This window comes from Canis lupus, chromosome 1, assembly GCF_011100685.1.
Source record: "Canis lupus familiaris isolate Mischka breed German Shepherd chromosome 1, alternate assembly UU_Cfam_GSD_1.0, whole genome shotgun sequence".
NCBI lineage: Eukaryota > Metazoa > Chordata > Mammalia > Carnivora > Canidae > Canis > Canis lupus.
Window position 1 is genome coordinate 9,321,811 of NC_049222.1, and position 21,789 is coordinate 9,343,599.

The 21,789-nt window shown below is 35.5% G+C and overlaps 1 protein-coding gene and 1 pseudogene across 7 annotated transcripts in view; both read right to left on the bottom strand.

Annotated features, from left to right (window-relative positions):
• The window catches only part of CCDC102B (coiled-coil domain containing 102B), a 138,583-nt gene that overhangs the window by 90,755 nt on the left and 26,039 nt on the right, over nucleotides 1-21,789 (bottom strand). For 4 of the 7 annotated variants that reach the window (XM_038525821.1, XM_038525824.1, XM_038525820.1 and 1 more), the window contains exons 2-3: nucleotides 7,679-8,291; nucleotides 6,169-6,386 (exon numbers count right to left, since the gene is read on the bottom strand). In XM_038525821.1, coding sequence (XP_038381749.1) covers nucleotides 6,169-6,386; nucleotides 7,679-8,291 — 831 coding nt within the window. Of the gene's footprint in view, nucleotides 1-6,168; nucleotides 6,387-7,678; nucleotides 8,292-11,407; nucleotides 11,545-20,048; nucleotides 20,205-21,789 lie in introns of those variants that run through there. The other 3 variants (XM_038525826.1, XM_038525825.1, XM_038525823.1) reach the window with 3 other exon arrangements.
• LOC100686410 lies at nucleotides 14,563-15,506 on the bottom strand (annotated as a pseudogene).

Consider the following 21,789-nt stretch of genomic DNA (forward strand, 5'->3'; position numbering starts at 1 on the left):
TGGCGATATTTTCCCTGGAAACCACTGCTGCCTCTTGGATCAAGATGTAGCTACTACCACAGGCTTCCTCCTCACCAGGATAGGTGCTCTCTTTTTCTTGGGGCATTAGCTTTTGCTAAAAAGGCTAGGTGGCTACATCTCAAGAGCTGTTCCTATGTCAAGTGCCTGCACCTTAACCACAAGGGAGACTCAAGTTGAGACTTACTAACAATTTTGTAGTCTATGCAGAAAAACAGACTCCATCTCCTTAAGTAGGGTATTACTCAAACATAAAAGACACTATACAATAAAAACCAATTGCAAAAGTGCACAAAAAGTGGCTTGAAATGGATTAAATATAAGACTGAAACTGTAAAAGTCCTCAAAGAAAACTTAAGGAAAAAGCTCCTGGATATTGGTATTGGCAATATTCTTTTGGACTCAACACCAAAAGCAGAGGCAGCAAAAGCAAAAATAAGCAGAAATAAATCAAACTAAAATGCTTCTGCACAGGAAAAGAAACAACAAAATGAAAAGGCAACCTATAGAAAATATTTGGAAACCATATATCTGATAAGGAAGCCAAAATATATAAGGAACCCACACAACTCAATAGCAAAAATCAAAACCAAAAACACCCCCAAACAAACAAAAATTAAGGAATGAATAAGGTAAACAGTTTTCCAGGAAGACATACAAAAGGCCAAGTATATGAATAGATGCTTAACATTAGTAATCATCAGGGAAAAGCAAACCCAAACTTCAGTGAGATATTACCTCATTATTTTAGAATGGTCATTACCAAAAACACAAGTGATAACAAGTGTTGGTAAGAGTGTAGTTGAAACGACATTGTTGAGGGGAATGTAAGTTGGTGCAGCCACTGTGGAAAAAGATATGCAGGCTCCTCAAAAAATTAAAAACAACTGTTGAATGATCTAGCAATCCCACTTCTAGGTATACAGCCTAAGGAAAGGAAACAAATATCTCAAAGAGACCTTCATGTTCACTGCAGCATTATTTGCAAAAGCTGAGATACAGAAGCAATCTAACTGTCCATCTACAAATAAACAGATGCAGAAAATGTGAGGGGTGTGTGTGTGTATGTGTGTGTGTGTGTGTACACAGTGTAGGACATTACGGGAAGTGAAATAAACCAGATGCAGAAAGACAAATACTACATCATTTCACTTATATGTAGAATCTTAAAAATCTCATAGTAACAGAGAGTAGAATGGTAAATGCCAGGGGCTGGGAAGTGGGGACAGTTCGTAGACATCAGTCAAAGCGTACAAACTCTCAGTTATAAATCCTTCTGGAAACTAAGGTACAGCATGATGATTATAGCTAACAATACCAGACTGTACACTTGAAATTTTCTAAGTGGGTAGATCATAAGAGGTCTCACCACACGCAAAAATTAATAATGGTGTTAAGCGATGGATGTGTTAATTAGCTTGATTGTGGTAATCATTTCACACATATACCAAAACATCACGTGTGCTTGTGGGGATGTGCACAGGGTGACATATGGAACTGCTAAATCACTGTACTGTACTACTGCAAATTAACTAACTGGAATTAAAATAAAAACTTTAGGAACACCTGAGTGGCTCAGTTGGTTAAGTATCTGCCTTTGGTTCAGGTCATGATCCCACAGGGTCCTGGAAGCAGCCCCATGTCAGGCTCCCTGCTTCTCCCTCTCCCTCTGCCTGCCTGTCTGCCTGCTTGTGCTCTCTCTCTGTCAAATAAATAAATAAAATCTTTTTAAAAATATAAAATAAATAAAATAAAATAAAATAAAATCTTAAACCAAATTCATCACATTGCTCAACTTAAATACACACAAATTTTATTTCTCATGTATACTTCAATAAAGCTAGAAAAATAAATACATATGTATAAAGGAATACAAATCATAAATTACTTTTTTAAAAAGGCAAAGGTTTACCACATATCCCATTAGTAATAGTGAATAAATAAGTAGGCCTGACTGTGTAATTTATAATAATATTACATTAAATAATATTAACTAGATTTGCATGCCATTTTGTTCATTGGGCTCATTGAAGAATATATATATATATATATATATATATATATCTCATTTTATCAAGAAAAAACACACCATTTATGAAGCAAAGCAAAATAATATATATATATGTCTCATTTTATCAAGAAAAAACACACCATTTATGAAGCAAAGCAAAATAATTGAAGCATACTACTTTTCTTCCATAGAAAATAGACTAAGAAATAAAATAGTGAGGCGAGGATTAAGGCTCTGCTTAAATGCATGGTGCAAACATTTTCTAAGGGATACAGGTGCCATCTGCAGTTTACTTTGAGAACTGGTTCTAAATGAAAATATTTTTACTTCATCATCTCCTTTACATAAGATCTGACATTGCCAAAATTCCTCTCCCTAAACGTCTAGGTACACCTAGCTCTGTAAGTGGATGAGGTTCCCATCCTCACTTCACATTTTCCACATGGGAAGTCTTTATCTGAGAGATCAAAAATACACAAATTCTCAATACATGAGGAGCTTCTAGATCCCGGAAAATTATTTTCATAAAACTGAATAGTACTCAGAATACAAACAATATAATAAAGTTTATTGTTTTTGATAAGGAGGTTGTCATCAGTGACAATGGTGAAAAGCATCCCCTGAGTTCTCTTGGCTGATTCCTAGACAAGAGAATTTTCCCATTAGCTGGGAACATAGAAAAAATTATATTCACATGTTCTCAACTCCGGCCATCAACTTGCTGATTCCAGGAGGAAGAATTTAAAAGGTTAGACAGATTTATAGCAACAGCATATACTATATCCTTGGGAAACAGTCTCTTGTGATAGAGAAAAGGCTTTTTGATTGCCTCACGTGGACTGCATGCTCATGTTGATTCATGGACACATAACACCCACGGGACTGTTTATTAGAGAGAAGAGTGAAGAGACAAAGTGGAATCAGAGGTCCCTTTCCCCCTTTTTCTCTGGCCCGATTATGGTTTATATATTGAAGTCCCAGAGAGTTGAAGAATTTACTTACTATAGGGATTGGTAATTTATTCCATGGGAGTCAAATATATAAGTGTGCGTCTGTGTGTCTGAGTGGGAGTGTAGAGAGATACACATGCGTGTCATTAAAACTGGCACCGCAGGGAGTTTATACGTAGGAGGGAGCAGCTTCATATGGTCCGTACTACATTATGTCAGTGAAGTAACAGTGTGAGTGGGTGTGAGAGAAGTCTGTAACTACTAAGAAGTTAAACCCTTCAAGAAATAAAACACAGATTTAGAACTTGACTGAGATCTACAGTTCCAGATAAAATTAATTTTTAATATGGGTACAGGCCTAAAAATTAATTCAAATTTTTTCTCCTTTCTACTAATATTGATTGCCTCTATTAGGAATTTGTACTCGATGACAGAATAATAAATATTTATTATATAGACAGGTACATTATTACAATGTATTGTGATTGTATTATCACAATCTACTCATATGGCGAGGTATAGATAAAGCCTCTGAAAAAGGGAATTAGTAGGGCAATACATTTAGAGAGACTAAAGAGAAATTTCTGGTTAACAGATAAAGAATGGCATATCAAGGGCTTATACTATCCATGAAAGGTCTGTGTGCATGTTATCATTATTCCAATCTATTTAAACTAGGAAAATTGAAACCATTATATAACATATAATAATATTTATACCTATTTTTCCCCAAATTTTCCTGCCCATTAAAAGTCTTATAACTAGGTGGAAAAATAATGATTTTCAGATTTGGGGGCCATACTGTAACATGTTTTAAATATTCCGCACAATGCTAATCATTGTCTAAGGTGATTATGAAGGAATAACAAATAAATCATACTGAGTAATTCACACCACTAGCCACTTTCCCAGACAATATTTGTGTTTGATCCTCATAATAATTTGGTGAATAAGGCTGAAGTGATGCTATGTGACTTTTCAGACAAGGTAATTAAAACAGCATATTTTTTTTTTCTGTGCTTTTAAGATGTTTGCTTTCAATCAAGCCACGGCACTGTGAGGAATCCATGTGGCCAAACGGATAGGACACCTGCAGGTGTTCCGACTAAGACCCCAGGGGGAGAATCAAGATCAAGTGCCAGATATGAGAGTAAGTGAGGAGGCTTCAGATGATTTTGGCCCCCAGCCCTTAAGTCATCTCCAGCCTTGAGCCATCTCAGCTGAAGCCACATGTAGTGAGAGATGAGCTGTCTACACAAAGCATGCTCAAGTTTCAAGAACAGATTATATGGTGACTGTTGTTTCAACACAAACCATCGTGTGGGCAGTGTTGCTATAAACCAAAAGATAACTGGAACATAGGCACCACTATCCATATTTTTACAAAGGAAATAATAGCACAATCTTGGCTAACCCAAAATCATGTAGCTGGATATGTGAGAACCAAGGTAAATATCCAGGTCATCTAATCTCAAGTCTAGCTTTCTTTGCTCTATACCACAAATGATAATGAATAAAGCACAATTTTCTGCAATCAGTAACTCACAAACTGAGTTGTCCCTTATAAATATTAACATATTTTTCATTTGTAATGATTCACTGATGTCTGCTAATGCTGTAGAAATTTGAAAACCACTGGCTATTCTAGCCATTTACATTAATGATTCAAATATAATTAAGGTGAATTTGCCAGAGACAAGAACAAAGTTATATCAAAAGAATGATAAAAACTAAAAACTAACAAGTTTTAAATTACTTTTCAAAATTCAGAACTTGACTTGTTTTGTCATTGTTTCTGGAGATTTCCTCTGATCCTTTCTTGTCTTTGTCATTTTTGGTCTCTCCTTTGCACTCAAGAGTTCCCTTTAATATTTCTTGCAGGGCTGGTTTAGTGGTCATGAACTCTTTTAGTTTTTGTCTGGAAACTCTTTATCTCTCCTCATATTCTGAATGATAGCCTTGCTGGATATTCTTGGCTGCAGATTCTTATCACTCAGCACTCTGAATATATCGTGCCACTCCCTTCTGGCTTGCCAAGTTTGTTGAGGAATCTCCAGCTAGCCTTATAGGTTTTCCCTAGTAAGTTCAGGACTTCTTATACGTAAGATTTTGATTAACTTGTCATTAATTATTTTTGTAAATAATTGGTAGAATTCACCAATGAAACCATATAGTCTTTGGCTTTTTTGTTTGGGGAGATTTTTGATTTTTAATTCAACTTTCATTCTTGCTACTGGTCAAAAAAGATTTCCTACTTGGAAATCAAGATCAAGATTGGAATCAAGATGCATGATTCAATCTTGGTAACTTGTGCATTTTTAGGAATTATCTGTTTTTTTTTATTTTCTAAGTCTGTTTATGATAATATGTTATCCCACTCTGTATTTCTGTGGTTATCTCTTGTATTATTTTCTCTTCCATTTCTCATATTGGTTTTTGACTTTCTCTCTCTTTTACTTAGTATATTTAGTTAAAGCATTGTCAATTTTATTTATATTTTTTTTAAAAAACTGGTCATTACTTTCGATGTTATGTTATTATTTGTTCTAGACTCTATTTTATTTCTGATTTTTCTTTGTTATTTTCTTCCTCTACTAAATTTCAGCTAAGTTCATTCTTTTTCTAGTTTCTTGTGGTGTAGTGTGATTTATTAAACTTTTTTAAAAAGATTTCATTTGTTAATTCACGAGAGACACAGAGAGAGTGGCAGAGACATAGGCAGAGGGAGAAGCCAGCTCCCTGTGGGGAGCCTGTCCGGACACCCCAGGATCACACCAGAGCTGAAGGCAGACACTCAACAGCTGAGCCACCTAGGCATCTTGAACTTTTTTTCTTAATACAAGCATTTATAACATAAATTTCACTCTAACATCTGCTTTTGCTACATTTCACAGGTTTTACAATATTGTGTTTTCTTTCTCCTGTGTTTTGAGACATATTTTGACTTGCTGTTGGATTTCTCATTTGGCCCACAGCCTGTGCAGTAGTGTGTGTATTTAATACTTACATATTAAATATTTAATATTTTAAACATTCAAAAATGAATACATATCAAATGTTTTTTTAAAATATTAGTACTTAATGACTAAGCATAGGTAAAATACATTATCAAATGGCCAGTTTGCTAGACTTAATTCAGTAAGTTTGAAAAATCAGACTTGGTTAAGGGAGACAATGATTCGCACTTACTCTCTTTCTTTCCATAAAATTTTTTGGAAGTCATCCAGATGCACTTGCAAAGCTGAAATTTCAGACACTTCATTCTCCAAAGGTAGGTTTATTGCTTGCAGTCTTAATGCAGATTTCAGTGTACAGTTTTCAGTACCACCATTCTTGAATGAATCAGGGCTGTTAAGATTCAGTTTCATCTCCTCATTTAACCTTAACTGGTCAATAATCAAATCTTCCTGAAAAGAAAAAAATATAAAACAACTATTGTTAATTTTTTAAATCTAGTGCAGAAAACACATGAAGAAAACATATTTTGGAGAGGAAATAAATATTATGATTCACCATCCAATTACTATTTTCATTTATCAGTCTGTAATTGAGACATATGACTGAACTTTAACTTGCATTCCTTAAGCCTTTTTTTTTTTCCTTCTATGTTCTACATTATAGTGAAATACATTTCAGTCTATGAAAACTTTTTTATTTACAATGGAATCTAGGTTATATCTACCATAAATCCCATACATAATAGAAAGGTTTAAATTTTTAGATTGAATCATAGAAGAGCAAGATATCATGCTCTATATTTTTAGAGGTGGAATTAGAAAGGAGTAACAATATAAACTGATATTATTTAAAGAAATAAAATGAATTCCTAAGGTTTCTGAAAGTATGTTCCATGGGTTGTTAATAGTATTTACCAGGTTAAAGAAAATGGATAAATAAGGTTACAAACTGCTATATTAGATAAAGCTTCTAAAAAGTTTATTTTGTGCAGAATTCTTAAAAACTTCAAGACTCTAAGAATATCAAGAAATTCCACGAGTGGATAATGTGAAGCATTTCCTAAAGGTATTTGCCTATAGTACCCATTTTACAGGAATTAATCATGAAGCCAAAGTCCCAAACCTTTGTATGAAACCTACTGTATGAACAATTTATTATTATTGTCATAATGAGGGTAAATGGAGAGAAATCTCTCTAAATATTTTCTTTTCACATAAAAATGCTAATTTTTGCTAAAAATATTACTAAGATCAGTAATATGGGCTGTTGAACTCTGTCTCTTCCCAAAAACTGGTATGTTGAAGTCTTAGCCTGCACCCAGTACCTTAGAATGATACTGAATTGGGTACAGTGTCTTTAAAGAAGTCATTAAGTTAAAATGAGGTTAATATGGTAGGCCTAGAGATAGTGTCTTTACAAGGAAATTTGAAGATAACCACACACAAAGAAAAGACCATGTGAAGACACAAGGAAAAGGTGGCCATCTGTAAGCCAAGAAGAGGCCTCAGAAGAAACCAAACCTGCTGACACCTTGATCTCACATTCCTAAACCTCTAGAACTATCAGAAAATAGATTTCTGTTGCTGAAGCCACCCAGATCTGTGGTACCTAGGTATGGCAGCCCAAGCAAGCAAATGCAGTCACCACTGGGTTTGTCATTTTCTCTTTCCTCCCCATTACTGTATACTGCATTCAAACCCACACATAATCTCTGGATTCCTCTGTGGAGCTTTTTTCTTACCTTACTGTATGTGTTGTCTTTTGTAGGAAATTCTCTTTTCACCAGATACTCTCTGATAGACTTACATGTTTGTGAAGCAATTTGAAATTGGTCTCCTTGTGCAGAGGACACTTCCATGAAGCTGGGATGCTTCAGGTCCTGGGTAGTTTCTAACACCTTTTGGTGTGGCAAACTCTGTTTCTTTTTCAATTCGCTCAATTCTTTCATTGTCATCTCTAATTTTATTCTGAGCTGTCTTCCTTCCTCCCTGGCACTGTTCCTTTCAGCCCGAACTTTGCTCCACTTTTCTCTCCAATTAGCAGTGCAGTCTGACCACCACCGCATGGTCTTCTCCATCTGGGCAGCTCTGGCCTTGACTTCTTCAAGCTCCCGCAGGCGAAGCTCTTCACAAATATTCCATTCATTGGTATTGCACGAGTGTGCACAGAAGTTGTGAGCAGCATGTGATTGCAGCCCCTGAAGTGGCAAACAGGAATGACAAGTGTCCCTAGGGGAGGAATCAGGGGCTACGATGTCACAAGGTGGTTTTACTGATGACTGCTGCATCTGGAAGATTTGTGTTTCTTCAATTAACCGATGGATGGAATCTAAATTCATATTTACCTTTTTGGGTCTAAAAAAAGAGAACATAATTAACATTTTAGTTTCCATTGCAATGGAATGAGCAAGACCTATATTACAAAAAGAAGGTGGATGAAAACAATATATCTTTCAATATTACATATTTTCTTTTCCACTATAACTAAAAATACAGAAGAACTTATGTATTTGTAATTATCCTCAAAGAAACAGAAATTGCTCATATTAAATTTGGCCAAATGAATACAAATAAAAATATAAAGATACAATCGGGAATAGCATATGACATGAATAATTCATTTTAGCAAATCCAATTCTTTTTAGGTAATATTTACTGTAATCTGTATTGTCCCTTAACTACTCAGGGATCCTCTTTTCCCTGCTAATTCAAGCACAACCCATTTAAGTGGAAGGCGGAATCTATTGATCTCCAGGTCCCTTTTCTAATCCCAGGGGCTAAATCCTAATTGGTCTAACTCTTTCATGGTGGCCTACATGTCATTGACCATGCATTAGCATAGGATCAGGTTCCGGCTGAGATTTGAGGGAAAATTTGTTGGGAAAGTTTCCCAACTATAAAACAAAAAAATCACAAAGTGAGAAACTCTTTCCCTCTGCTTTCTTCCTGCCTAAACAAAGACATGATTCTGGAAGAAGGCAAGTGTAACAGCCACCTGATAATACTTAAAATAATGGAACAGAAAGAGGAAAAGGGCTTGATTTAATGATTGAACTGTGGCATGAAATCTCTGGTTATCGTACCATGTGAGAATGGTTACCTAACTTTATTTAAGGTGTGATTGTTGAAGTTTCTGTCACTCCCAGTTCAAAGTGACATTAGATTGATACATGAATTACTTTCATCCCATGGTTAATATTATGATAAATTCTAAAAAAAAAAAATATTGTGAATAAGACATGGTTTTTGTCTTAAAGATTTTGGAGTTCAGTGGGAGACAAGCACATGAAAATTAAAAGTACATATTCACACTATAAAAGTATAGTTATTTACTCAATCAATCTTTTTTTAGTATATATTATGTGTCAAATCAGTGCTAGGTTGCTACGGTATGTAGGAAGCTCTGTAAGAAGCACTGCTCAAGGAGCGATGAACTGTCTCCTAGAAATGAAAAGACTTCCCAGCATAGATAACAATGTTATCAAAGTTTCATAGCTTTCATGTTATCATAGTTTCAAAGCTTTATAAAGGAATTACAAGCAGCTTCCCATATATATAACACAGACAAATTAATTGGTCAAAGCAGACCTACTTATCAGTATGTACACCCATTACTTTATTCAATATTGCAACATAGCCATATTGATGACAGCAAGTAGAATTTTTTTAATAAATGCTTAAAACATGCAGGTTAATCTATAAATTAATAAAGTTCTGAGGTCGTATAATATTACCCATTTTTATTATCAAATAAGATTTATTGGTATAAATAATATTTAATGTACATGACATTAATTCCTCTCATTGTTTTATTTGCTTTTATATAACTATATAAAACAGATCATAAACTGTCTCCTTATGAGCCATCCATTTAATCAACTGAAGGGGTGTCATTAAACTAACAACTTACAAAATAAGTCTTTTTTTTTGTTTTTTTTTATTATTTTAGAGAGAAAGTATGAGCTGGGGGAGGGGCAGAGTAAGAAGGAGTGAGATAATTCTCAGACTCCCCACTGAGTGTGGAGCCCAGCATAGGGCTTGATCCCAGGACCCTGAGATCATGACCTGAGTCAAAATCAAGAGTCAGCTGCTTAACAAGCTGAGTCATCCAGGAACCCCCAGCATAAGTCTTTATATGGTAAGAAAAAAAGTATATAATATTAAATGTATATCACTTTCAAGTTGTAAGTAAAAAACACATTTTAACACGTGTTCTGTAGAGGTGCCAAACCAATTCACTTTCTATTATAATACTTATAATAATATAGATTCATGGTTGTAATTATTTTTGTTAGCATTGGTATATGTCCAAGCACATTTGAATTACTGCTGATTTGGAGCAATTGTTCCCTACATTTACTGCAATTCAGAGGGCAATGATAATATAGCTGACCAAATTTCTTGGACCATTACTAAACCAAGATCAATATTAAAAAAGAAAATAAAGAACTCTTAGAAGCAATATTTTATGTATATGTTCACATATCATATATATACATATATATATACACATATATATGTATTTGTTATTCACTATTTAAAGATATTTCTGATATTTTTTGGCTGGAATTCCAAAATAAAGACAGGAAAGTTATTTCAGCATATTAAATTTAAATTTATCCTTGCCATTTTTCAAAATAAATCAGTACCATAAAATTGTAATGTCTTTAAAAATGTCTCATTAATTTTTATTTCACTAGTGTTTTGAAGAGTCTATAATTGGATTCTGGTACATGGAGACCTTGCTTACCAATTAACTATGTATTTTTTCACATCTGACTAAACAAAATTGAGTTGGGTTTAATCATTCAGTCCTTGAACTTGAATAGTTTTTCCTGTTCTAAAGTGTTTCTCAAGCAAGTGTAAATGGGGATATTGAATCCTTATGTGTATCTACTGAGGCACTCATTTTCCCTATACATATGTGCATGCTCCTCATGTTTTATTTCAATAACTGTGAAAGTATTTGTCAGTGGTTGTAGTACAAAGCCTTTGATGCATGAGGAAATATCTTAATGGTATGGACTCTTTGGTCTCTTACACGCAATTTTGCATTGTCCTTACTACAAAAAGGAGTGAGGGAGCACAAGGAAACTTTTGAAGGTGGTGGATATGTTTATTACTTTGATCATGGTAATGGGCTCACAGGTGCATGCCTATGTTCTAACTCATCAAATGATATACATTAAATATGTGCAATAATTTGTATTAATCACATCTCAATAAAGCTATTAAAAATGTTCATACAACCCGGTTACCCTGATGACTACAAGTATTTTTAATGTTGTACATTACCAAATAAATGAAAAATGATGGGTCTACTCTGTATAAATAATATTGCTAAGCATTATTTTTCACTAAAGATAAGTTTAATGTATAAGACATTGAGTTCCAGATTCTATTGATTCAAACTCTGATTCTGCTTCCCACATAGATGATCTTGGACAAATTATATAAATTTGTCAAAATACCTTTGACTCATTATCCTTATCTGTAAGAGAAGACAGAAATATTGTACTTCAGTTAGTTCTTCTGACCAGAAAGTGGAAAAAATGCCTGCAAACTGGCTGGCCCAGGTTGTCTCTTAGGCAGAGTGACAGTTTTCCTCAGTGCTATACAAGTCACCAATATGTAAAAAAAAAAAAAAAAAAGTCACCAATATGTCACTTTGGACTACTGCATAATTTTTTTTCAGTTTCTTTTCTCTCTTTGGAAAGAGAGGTGGTATATTTAAAAAACAGAGATAGCAACAGATAAATGAAATTTACCAAAAAAGCTCTTAATTTCATGTAATAAAGGTTATAATCAATTTATATATCATATTCACATTATTCAGTGAAATATTCAGTGCTACTATTATCTCCATCCTAGAGATGAAGAAATCAGGGCTTAGGGATCTAATGTAAACAGCCCAAGTCATACATGTAAAAGGGGTCAGCAGAGCTTGGGAATTAAGGAAATTTGAACCCAGAGCCACTCCCCCCCCCCCCATATCAACAGCCTACAACTTCGAAACACCTATGTTCGCTACAGTAACATCATCTTTTAGGTTATTGCAGAAACATATTTGGCAGATTTCCATTTTGGTTATGTTTATGATCCAATATCTCCCATTAAATCACATCCCAATTAGTCAAGTGATCCTGATATTGTGCTTTGAGTTTAATCTCATTATAGATTAAAGAAACTGCAAGTTTGGGGCTTGTAAATCCCTGCAGCCTCCTCTCTGTCATCCTGCTTCCGTGATCCACGCTTCAGTAATGCTGATGTCCATTCCCTGCACAAACCTCCCCTAATTTTCTCCTTGGAGCAATCACATTGCTACTCAAGAGACTCTTGCCTCTCTCCACATGCTCACCTCTGCTCGGTTTCTCAACCTTTGGGTATCAGTTAGTGAGACCTATGCTTGATTGACTCTCCTCCATCCCTAACCGGCCTGACATCAGAGCAGGAAGTTTACATTTGGCTTCCTCTGTTGATAGTGAACAATATACACACAGATTCTGCGATCCTGGGACCTTGTTAACACCCAAAAGTAATACATAAAACTAACATCCACAAATTTTAACTCGCTTTGAAAGAAATAAACAGTGTATTGTGATTCCACACATAATATATGCTTAAAGAAGTCTCTCTGGGAGAACCTGGGTGGCTCAGTGGTTGAGCGTCTGCCTTTGGCTCAAGTCATGATCCCAGGGTCCTGGGATCGAGTTTCCCACCAGGCTCCCAATGGGGAGCCTGCTTCTCCTTCTGCCTATGTCTCTGCCTCTCTCTGTGTGTCTCTAGTGAATAAGTAAATAAAATCTTTAAAAAAAGTCTCTCTGAAGTGACAGACGTCTCATGTATTATCTGAAGAATGAGGTGGACCAGAAATAAAAGCATTTTTGGCAGAAGTTGTACTATCAGGGCAGAATAAAAAAGGGTCCAGAGGGATTTTTGTTTTATTGTTTATACTTATTTATTTCCATTAATCTATAGGAAAAGAATTCTAAATGAAATCCTTCTTGGATTTTTTTCCCCCTAAGAAGCACAGGACCACTAACGCATGCACAGTAATGTTAATAAAAGCCATAAGCAAAAAGTAAATAGATTAATATAGATTCAAAACATAAAGCTAAGGAACAGTTATTCCTTCATATATGATGCCATATACTCTGATAAAAATCAAAAAAGAAAAATCAGATTTTAATACTTAAGAAAGTAAAACACCACATTGTATTTTAAAATGTGGCCTGTCACACATGCACAAGTGATTATATAACAAAAATATGTATACTGTATGGGTCTAAAGCAGAAAAAAAATAATTTTAGAAAGTTTTGCAAGAGAACACTAAACATGAACTGTGAGACAGCAGTTGTAACAGAAAAAGGAGAGTGAACAATTACAGCAAAAGGCAAGATCACACCATTGCAGTCAAGCTCAGGTTCTGTCCATGGGTAAGTATTTTAGAAATCCATACACTGTGGCAGTTATTTGTCTATATTTGTTGACATAAATGCAAAATTTTGGAACCAGATAGAGGCAGGAAATACTTGCACAAAAAGGCAGCTAAATATTATAAAATAAATTTGTATGTTATTTAAAGCTTGGATACTTTTCTTTCCCCCCAAATCCTCATAGTATAAGCATAATTGAAAACATTTAAGACACAAATATTTGTTTGCTAACAGTCTTTATCAAATTATAAACTGCATTATCTGATCAATTAGAAATTGATTTTAAAGAATTGGCATGGAATTCATATGATAAGCCCCATCCTGCTCTTAGAGACTCTTCCCTGCTTCCTAAGTCTTTAGCCTCCTACTCTTCACCCTGTTGCTGAAGCCATGTGTGATGCCTTATCTTTACTCTAGGTTTTCAGTAAAAAATGATTTGAGGAAAGTAATATATTTCTTAGATAATGCTCAATGATAAAAAAAATTAACTCCATTTCTTTTTTAAAAAATCTATTTCAGAATAATCTCTCCATATCATATCTTTTTTTTCCTCCAAATTCCTGGTTTAATAAGGACTTGTTTATTTGAGAAAAAAGGGTCCCAAACATCAGGCTGTTCACAAAAATAACCCACAGTATCAACTTTAGAATACAAATCTTAAGACTATTACACTAATTATTTTTCTAGAGGATGCATTTGACATGCCAACTCTCATTCACAAAAATACATTGTTACATTTGTGTTGAACAGCCCCACATAGCATTCTTATGTGGGGTATAACACACATACCTCTAACTCAAAGCTGCTCTCAGGTGCTACTCAACTAATGCGATTGCCTTTGCAGTTAGGGAAGCAACTACTGAGCTCATGTATGAATGGAAAGAACTGTACTCCCTACATAACAAGAGATTATTTTGGAGACAGTTGATAAAAACCACACATCCTTTTTATTGTTAAGTCACAAAGAGGTATCAAAATTAAAAGTAAAAATTACAGGGTAAGACTTACCATAACTACTAGGAACGTCAAAGGAAGTGAAAACGGGACTAGGCGCAGGGCGATATGAATTAATGAACATGGGAAGGATAAGGATGGGGAGAACAGTGAGCATGTGCTGAAGGGGAGAGGATCTGGTGAAAATTTTGATATTAAACAAGTGCCTAGGTAAAGAAATAATGGGACAAGATTTCTAAACCCCGCTATGTGCTTAAGAGTCATCATTCTCGCCATTGGCACTGTCTCTGTCATCCTCTCCTTCCTCAGCCTCTTTTTCATCATCCTTGATCAACTCCAGCTGGTCATCCCCCCGATCTTCATTGTCACCATCATCCAGTAGGTCCCCCTCCTCAGCAGAATCATCTGCACCCCCCTCAGACTCCATCGTCACATTAGTCTCCTCTTTCTTCAGGGAGCTGTTGTTCTGCTCCTCTTCTGACTTACCATTCATACATTCATACTCCTTGTTTGCTCTGTTCTTTCTCATTTTTTTCCAGGCTTTCCAGTAGAGAATCCACTTTTTGTTTTATCTGGGTCAACTCCTTCTTAATGGTTTGAAGGTCATCTCCTTTCAACTTTCCAGACTTGGAAGAAGATCCTCGCTGTCCACTCTTAGAATTGAAGCCACTTTTGCCCCTTTGTGAGATGTTTCCTGATACACACTGGCGTTTTGAGGAGGAGGGTGTACACATGCTGGGTAACTGTACATCCTGACATAATAATCTCAAAGAAAGTCATAGTCCAAATCAAAAGAGGAGCCGTACATCTCCGCTGCAGATCGTTTCACACCTGCTTTTCCTCGGTTCACTTTTGGCTCTGCAGCCAGATTATTATCTAAAACCTGGCCAGCAATCATTCTGCCATCCTCTCCTGCCACAGCAGCCTGGACACTTCTCTCATTAACATACTGAACAAAGGCAAAGCCTTCATGAACAGAGCAACCCACAATTTTGCCGTATTCTGAGAAGATTGCCTCCACATCAGATTTCTTGACCACAAGAGTATTGAGATTCCCAATGAATACATGGGAGATCATGGAGCAAGGATCTGTCTTGTTGGCAACATTGTTGGCCATTGTCTTTGATGGTAAGGTTCCTCACAAAGCCGAAAATGTAGCTGAAGATCAAAAAAATCTCACAGGAGTGAGGAGAGAGAAGGGATTTGATTCTGAATCTCCCACTCCCGGGTTCTACTGGAGAAGCCAACTGCTGCTCGAGGGCAACAATGCGGCCGTCACCTCCACATCATACCTTGATGTCTTTATTACCATTCCCAGACAATTGCCATGTTTTCTACATGGCTTTAAGAAGAAAACAAAAACAAATAAAAACCATTAAGAAAACACTACATTTAAAACAAAAACCTTATTGGTTTGACATAGAAAGTGATCAGTTTTACTTCTTCAGAATATGAATAGAGGAATAAAGAAAGATCCAAAATCCACAATCCATTTCCGTTTTATAAAGTGCCAATGTATCATCTGTAATGAAGCTTAGAAAATTTCTTTTTTCTGGCAGGCTGATCATGTTGAAGCTCTTATAATGCTTTGCCTGCCAATTACCAATTTAGGTTTAGATCATTTAGAATTTCTTGGACGATATAATATAATTTAACTACTCTTATGTAGAGCTTAAGGTATCAATCAGGTTCAAGTAAGTTCTGTTTTAAAATATTCCTGAAATGTCTCACCAGTTGAACAAATATTGCAACATAAAGATATTTTCCCTAAGATTTGAGTTTACAGCTTAAATATATTTCTTCTAACAATATATACAAAACCTATGTTACTTATTACCTATTTGCATGGGAGCCTGACACTCGTTGAATTCCTTGGCATTTCCTAATATTTATGTTTAAATTTCAAGGTTTCAGTGAACAAAACCACAAATGATCCCAATTTTCTCATGCAATCTAATCCAACTTAATAGTGCCAAATAAATAAACCAAAATATCTGTTGAGACCTTACGCCAAAAATGAAATTAGTATTAGCTGTGGAACTAGAAAGCCCTGTTGAATCTAATTTTCATATGAGGATAATCTTGCTACTATTTCCAGGTGGCTAACAGTCAGAGTGCACATTTTGTTGGAAAGAGCACTGAAAAAATGTGGTTAAGTCAAAGATCCTATCACTTTCCAAAGTTAGACAGGTGACCCTGAATCTGGAATATGTATCACTATGTAAATATCATTTTGTATAATTTCATGAAAATTAAAGAATGTAGAGGGCAATGTAACTATGTCCATAAATATTAGTTTAAAAGAAATCAAAATAAAATCCCAAAGAACAAATAGCCAATAACTCAAAATTATGCTTATTATTAATTTATAATGTGAAGGTGAATTACCCTATAAAATATAGGGTATATATTTTAGGATATAAATATAGGGTATATATAATATATATATATATATTCCTATACCATATATATATATAAAAATATATAATTCCTATAACGGTTCCACAACAAACCAGGTAGTGCTGAAACAGAGCAGTTATGCTTTCCATTTTTTGTTATTGAAAATCTATTTCTTTGTTAAAATTACACATTTTTTGAAATATTGGATCTATCAACTATTTTCCAATATTTATGTCCACTTCAGAGTTTGAAACCACCAACTATTCCAGTTTCCCTATGCATTTCCTAAGCAAAATTCCTTCATCATTTACCCCATTCACACTTGCTCCTAAAGAATGTATGAGGTTAAGTCAGAAATTCTTCATAGGTCTGGTTACACTTTGCATTGAACAAGAGAAAGCCCTTTCCTGTCAGTATGATTCAGTAATATTTTCTCACACCCATTTGATGGAATGTGCATCGCTGCCAACTACTTTGTGTTAGCTGACTGGAAAGTTTTCACAGGCTTAATAATGAAGTTTGGAGAATACAGTCCAAATGATTGTCATGTTTACTTTTGAAATGCAGCTATAAAACTTTTTAATAAAAAAAACCTATTCTTAAAGTCTGTTTCATTTCCCCAATTGTACATTCTTTACATTAATAATCCAAATTGGTTAAAATCTATCCCACATCAAACAGCAATACAAAAATCTGGAATCAGAAGCAGAAATGTCATAATGTATGTAGACTTTTGTAAGCCCTACCTATGTATAATATTTCTAAATACTTTACTTCATGTACTCTACTTCTTACTAAAGCAAAGCAATACTCCTATAAAATCATGCAAGATATTATTTGTTAAGCTTTATCTCTTATGTATGATCTGGCATTTAATTTTCAGAGTAAAGAGCTATGACCATATTGGTGACAGAGATTAAAATGTATCCTTTGAATTATAAATCAGATTTTTAAAAGTCTTTAAAAAGCTCAACTCCCCCAAATCACAAGATTACTGGTTCATTAGAAGTTATAGAGAACATCTAGAAGAGATGGGGCAAGGTAGTTGTTTTTCTGGACAAGAACAGATTTGAGAAACCCACATTCCAGAGTTTAAGAGGCAACTTGGAAGCCCTCATATTTATAGCTACTCCCTGTCAGTGGCTACTGAGGGCCTGTTTCCAAAATATTTGCCAGAGTAATCTTCAGAAGTTTCAAATACACCCCCAAGAGGTTGTGTAAGATTGTCATCTTTGGTTTAAGATTTTATTATTTAATTGAGAGAGAGCATGTGCCTATGTAGGAGCAGGGGGGAGGGATAAAGGGTGAAGCAGACTCCCCGCTGAGGAGGGAGCCAGACATGGGGCTCGATCCCAGGATCCCAAGATCACAACCTGAGCTGAAGGCAGATACTTAATAGACTAAGTCACCCAGGTGCCTTGTCATCCCTGCCTTGATGGTCAAATAAAGCAATGTTCTAAACATAGAAGTTAGTATTTGTTTATTCAGTATAATCATTAGACAGTGCCATGATAAAACACATTTAACATGAATTTAGGAGCAATAGACAATTCTGCAAATAGTTAACTAACATTGTAAAGGTGGTGGATTAGTTTCCTATTGCTGCTATAGCAAATTACCACAAACTTCAACGGCCTAAAGCAACACAGATTTATTATCTTACACTTCTGAAATTCAGATGCCCGTGATAAATCTCACTTGGCCAAAATCAAAGTGTGTGCAGGGCTGGTTTCTTCTAGAGGCTCTAAGGGGAGGATGTTTCTTTGCCCCTTTCAGCTTCTAGAGGTCCCTTACATTCCATGGCCCATGGCCATCATCAGACCACCCCAACTATTTGTCCCCATCATCACAACTCCTACTGCCAGTACTGATTTTCTGCTCTTCTATCAGGACCTTTGCAGTTACATTAAGCCCACCTAGATAATCCAGGATAATCTCCCCAACTCGGAGTGCTTGACCTAACCGCACCTGTAAAATCTATTTTACCATATGAGGTAACTATTACAGTTTCCAGATACTAAGATGTGACATATCTGGGCAGGGAGGGGCATTGTTCAACCTATACCAGGTGATATAGTGAAAAAGAGATTGGATTTTGAAACCACATAAATGTGACTTCAAATTCTTTCCATAATTGGGCTATTTCTTGCTTTGTCCTTTACTGTCTTGTGACCTTAGAAAATTGCTTCATCTATAAAATGGAGTTATTAATAGCTTGTCGTGGTTGTTTCAAGGGTATCACATGAATTTTCCCTCTGTGTGGGTCATTTCCCTCAGTATACCCTCAGCAACTGACTGCAGCATCACCGCCTTCTCCATGAAGTAATGCCCCCTTTCTCTGCTCCTATGACAAAAGAGACAGTTTATTTCATCTGTTGGTTTATTTTCACTGTTTTCATTTCCTCACATTCTTTCCTTTCATCATTCCACTCCAACTGGAAATCTGTACCCTCCATTCCACAGAAATCCCACTTGTCAAGATCACAGAGGACCTTAATATTGTCAAATCACATATTCAGTTTTTACCCTTGCCTAATGTGACTGCAACAATGTTCACAACAATTGAAAATTCCTTGCTCTTTAAACACATTTATCACATTTTTTTCCTTATCACCACATGATTTTCACCATTCTCTTACCTCCTTCTCCTTGGCCTCCTTTGTTTCTCCCTGATGCTCATCTCTAAATATTGGAGAGTCCAAAGCTTGGTAATATGAAATAGAATGTCTTTGCCAATGAATGCCAAGTTCTTATCTCCAGTCCTTTAATGTCTCCTGAGCTCCAGACACACAGTGCCTCTGTGCCTCATCTGGATGTCCAAAGAAACCTCCACCTCAACCTAATGTTACAAAATTGAATTCTTATCCCCAGCCTGCTGCAAAGTTACAATGGAAGTTTTTCTTCCATTATTAACTTCCCAGTAAATGGTACCACTGTCCATCCAACAGTTCAAGTCAAAAGCCTAGTTTCTCTCTAACCCACATTTTGTCAGCAAATTCTCCTACCTCATTTCTTCAGATGACTTCCTAAATCCATGTATTTCTTTCCACCTTTGCTGCCTCTATCCTGTGGAAACCACCACGACTTCTTTCAGCATTACTACTTCTGAGATGCCTACTAATACTTCTGTCTAGTTGGTATTCAGCAGTTAAAAAATGTTTTTAAAAAATTTAATAAACTTATATAACTCTCTAATTACCACTTGCCCATGCCTCTATTACAATTAGAATAAAATGAAAATGTTTAATCACAGTCTGTTTCATATGACCTGCCACCAGCCTTACTCCCTGGCCTTGATTCCTGTCTCCCGTTTTCTCTCACCTTCCCTTTTGGCTCCAATCATGTTGACTTTCTTTCTATTCTTTGAAGAGGCCATGTTCATACCTGTCTTAGGATCTTGTGCGTGGAATGCTGTTTCCTCAGATCTTTGGATTCAGATATGTTCCCCTGTTCTGAGTATTTAAATTTTAAGAGGCACTGAAAGTTCAAACCAAGAGAATAAAATGCTACTAGTATAATTTAAGCACAACCTCCAGATGTTATAACTCTTTACATTTGTATAATGTTATCTGTTTTAAAAACACTTTTAGTGTATACTTTGCATGATGCTTATGGAAATTCTATTAGGAAGCTATGGGTGCCCGGACCAATGTCAGAATACCTGACTGATAAGTGGCAGAGACAGGACATGATTCAGATCTCTCATCTCAAAATTCAGAGTTATTGCCACTGCACCAGATTTTTTCTTTTACAAATCTTCAGGAAAAACATCGGCATCCTGACCCAAATACCATAGCAAAGTGTGTGATCTCCTTGCCCGTTAACTTACAGAGAGTGAGGGTCAAGAAGAAGAATTTAGTTTCAAACTATCAAACTACCCAGAAGGCAGAATTTAGTAGCCAATACCACGTTCTTGTGTTTCTTATAAAAGAAAAATCCAAAGGCCATGAAGACTGTACCCAGAGGAAAGTAGTGGTACCAACACACTATGTTGGTTCTCACGCTTTTAGCCTCCGAACAAGAGACTCTGTTGGAGTCCAGCTTTCTTCTCTGAACAAACATTAAATTCCTTGTTCAAAAAAGGGAAATTAAAAAAAATTCAATATCCTTAAAGTGCCTTCCCAAATCACCTCAAAAAAATATACACCGCACACCCTATGTGTGTGTGTGTATATACATGAACATATAAATATATATACACACAGTACACGCACATATATTTTTGAGTTGCATATGATTTTAATATTATTATTTAGTAGACTGAGCTAAACTTCTGTGTATATTTAGGAGTGTCAGTAATATTTGCAGAAAATAATTTCTGTTTAACCCATTTTCACTACAATGATATGCAGCAAAGACTTCAGAAAAAAATCAGTTACTCTCCAAGTATTTTTAATACAAATTTCTGTGTTTCATTATTGTTTCCAAGGTTATGTCACATGCTTCTAAAGTCTTTTTTAGATTAAAAAAATAAGTAGTGTCTGCATAGATTATCAAGTTCTCAGTAAATGTTTGCTCCACTGCAGATCATAAATCAATAATCAGTAACATATATGAAGATTATATTTCTCCATCCAAATCATGCATGTTTACTAAGCCTGGTTTTATGCCAGGATAGAAAAAAAAAGGCACTGCCTATATTTAAAGAGTAGACATTTAGAAATTGACAGATTTGGTTGAGTAGATGAAGATGCACAGTTAAAATAGTTCATTGAACATTCATTCTTTTTAAATAGTAAATAGTAAGATAAGGAAACTATAAAGAATTACTGAGAATACTGACATTTCTCCAAAATAAAGTACAAGTAAAGGATGAGAAAAAATGATTGACTCTGAGTTAATATTAATTAGAATTATTTGGGGGATCCCTGGGTGGCGCAGCGGTTTGGCGCCTGCCTTTGGCCCAGGGCGCGATCCTGGAGACCCAGGATCGAATCCCACGTCAGGCTCCCGGTGCATGGAGCCTGCTTCTCCCTCTGCTTGTGTCTCTGCCCCTCTCTCTCTCTCTCTCTCTGTGACTATCATAAATAAATAAAATTTAAAAAAAAATTAGAATTATTTG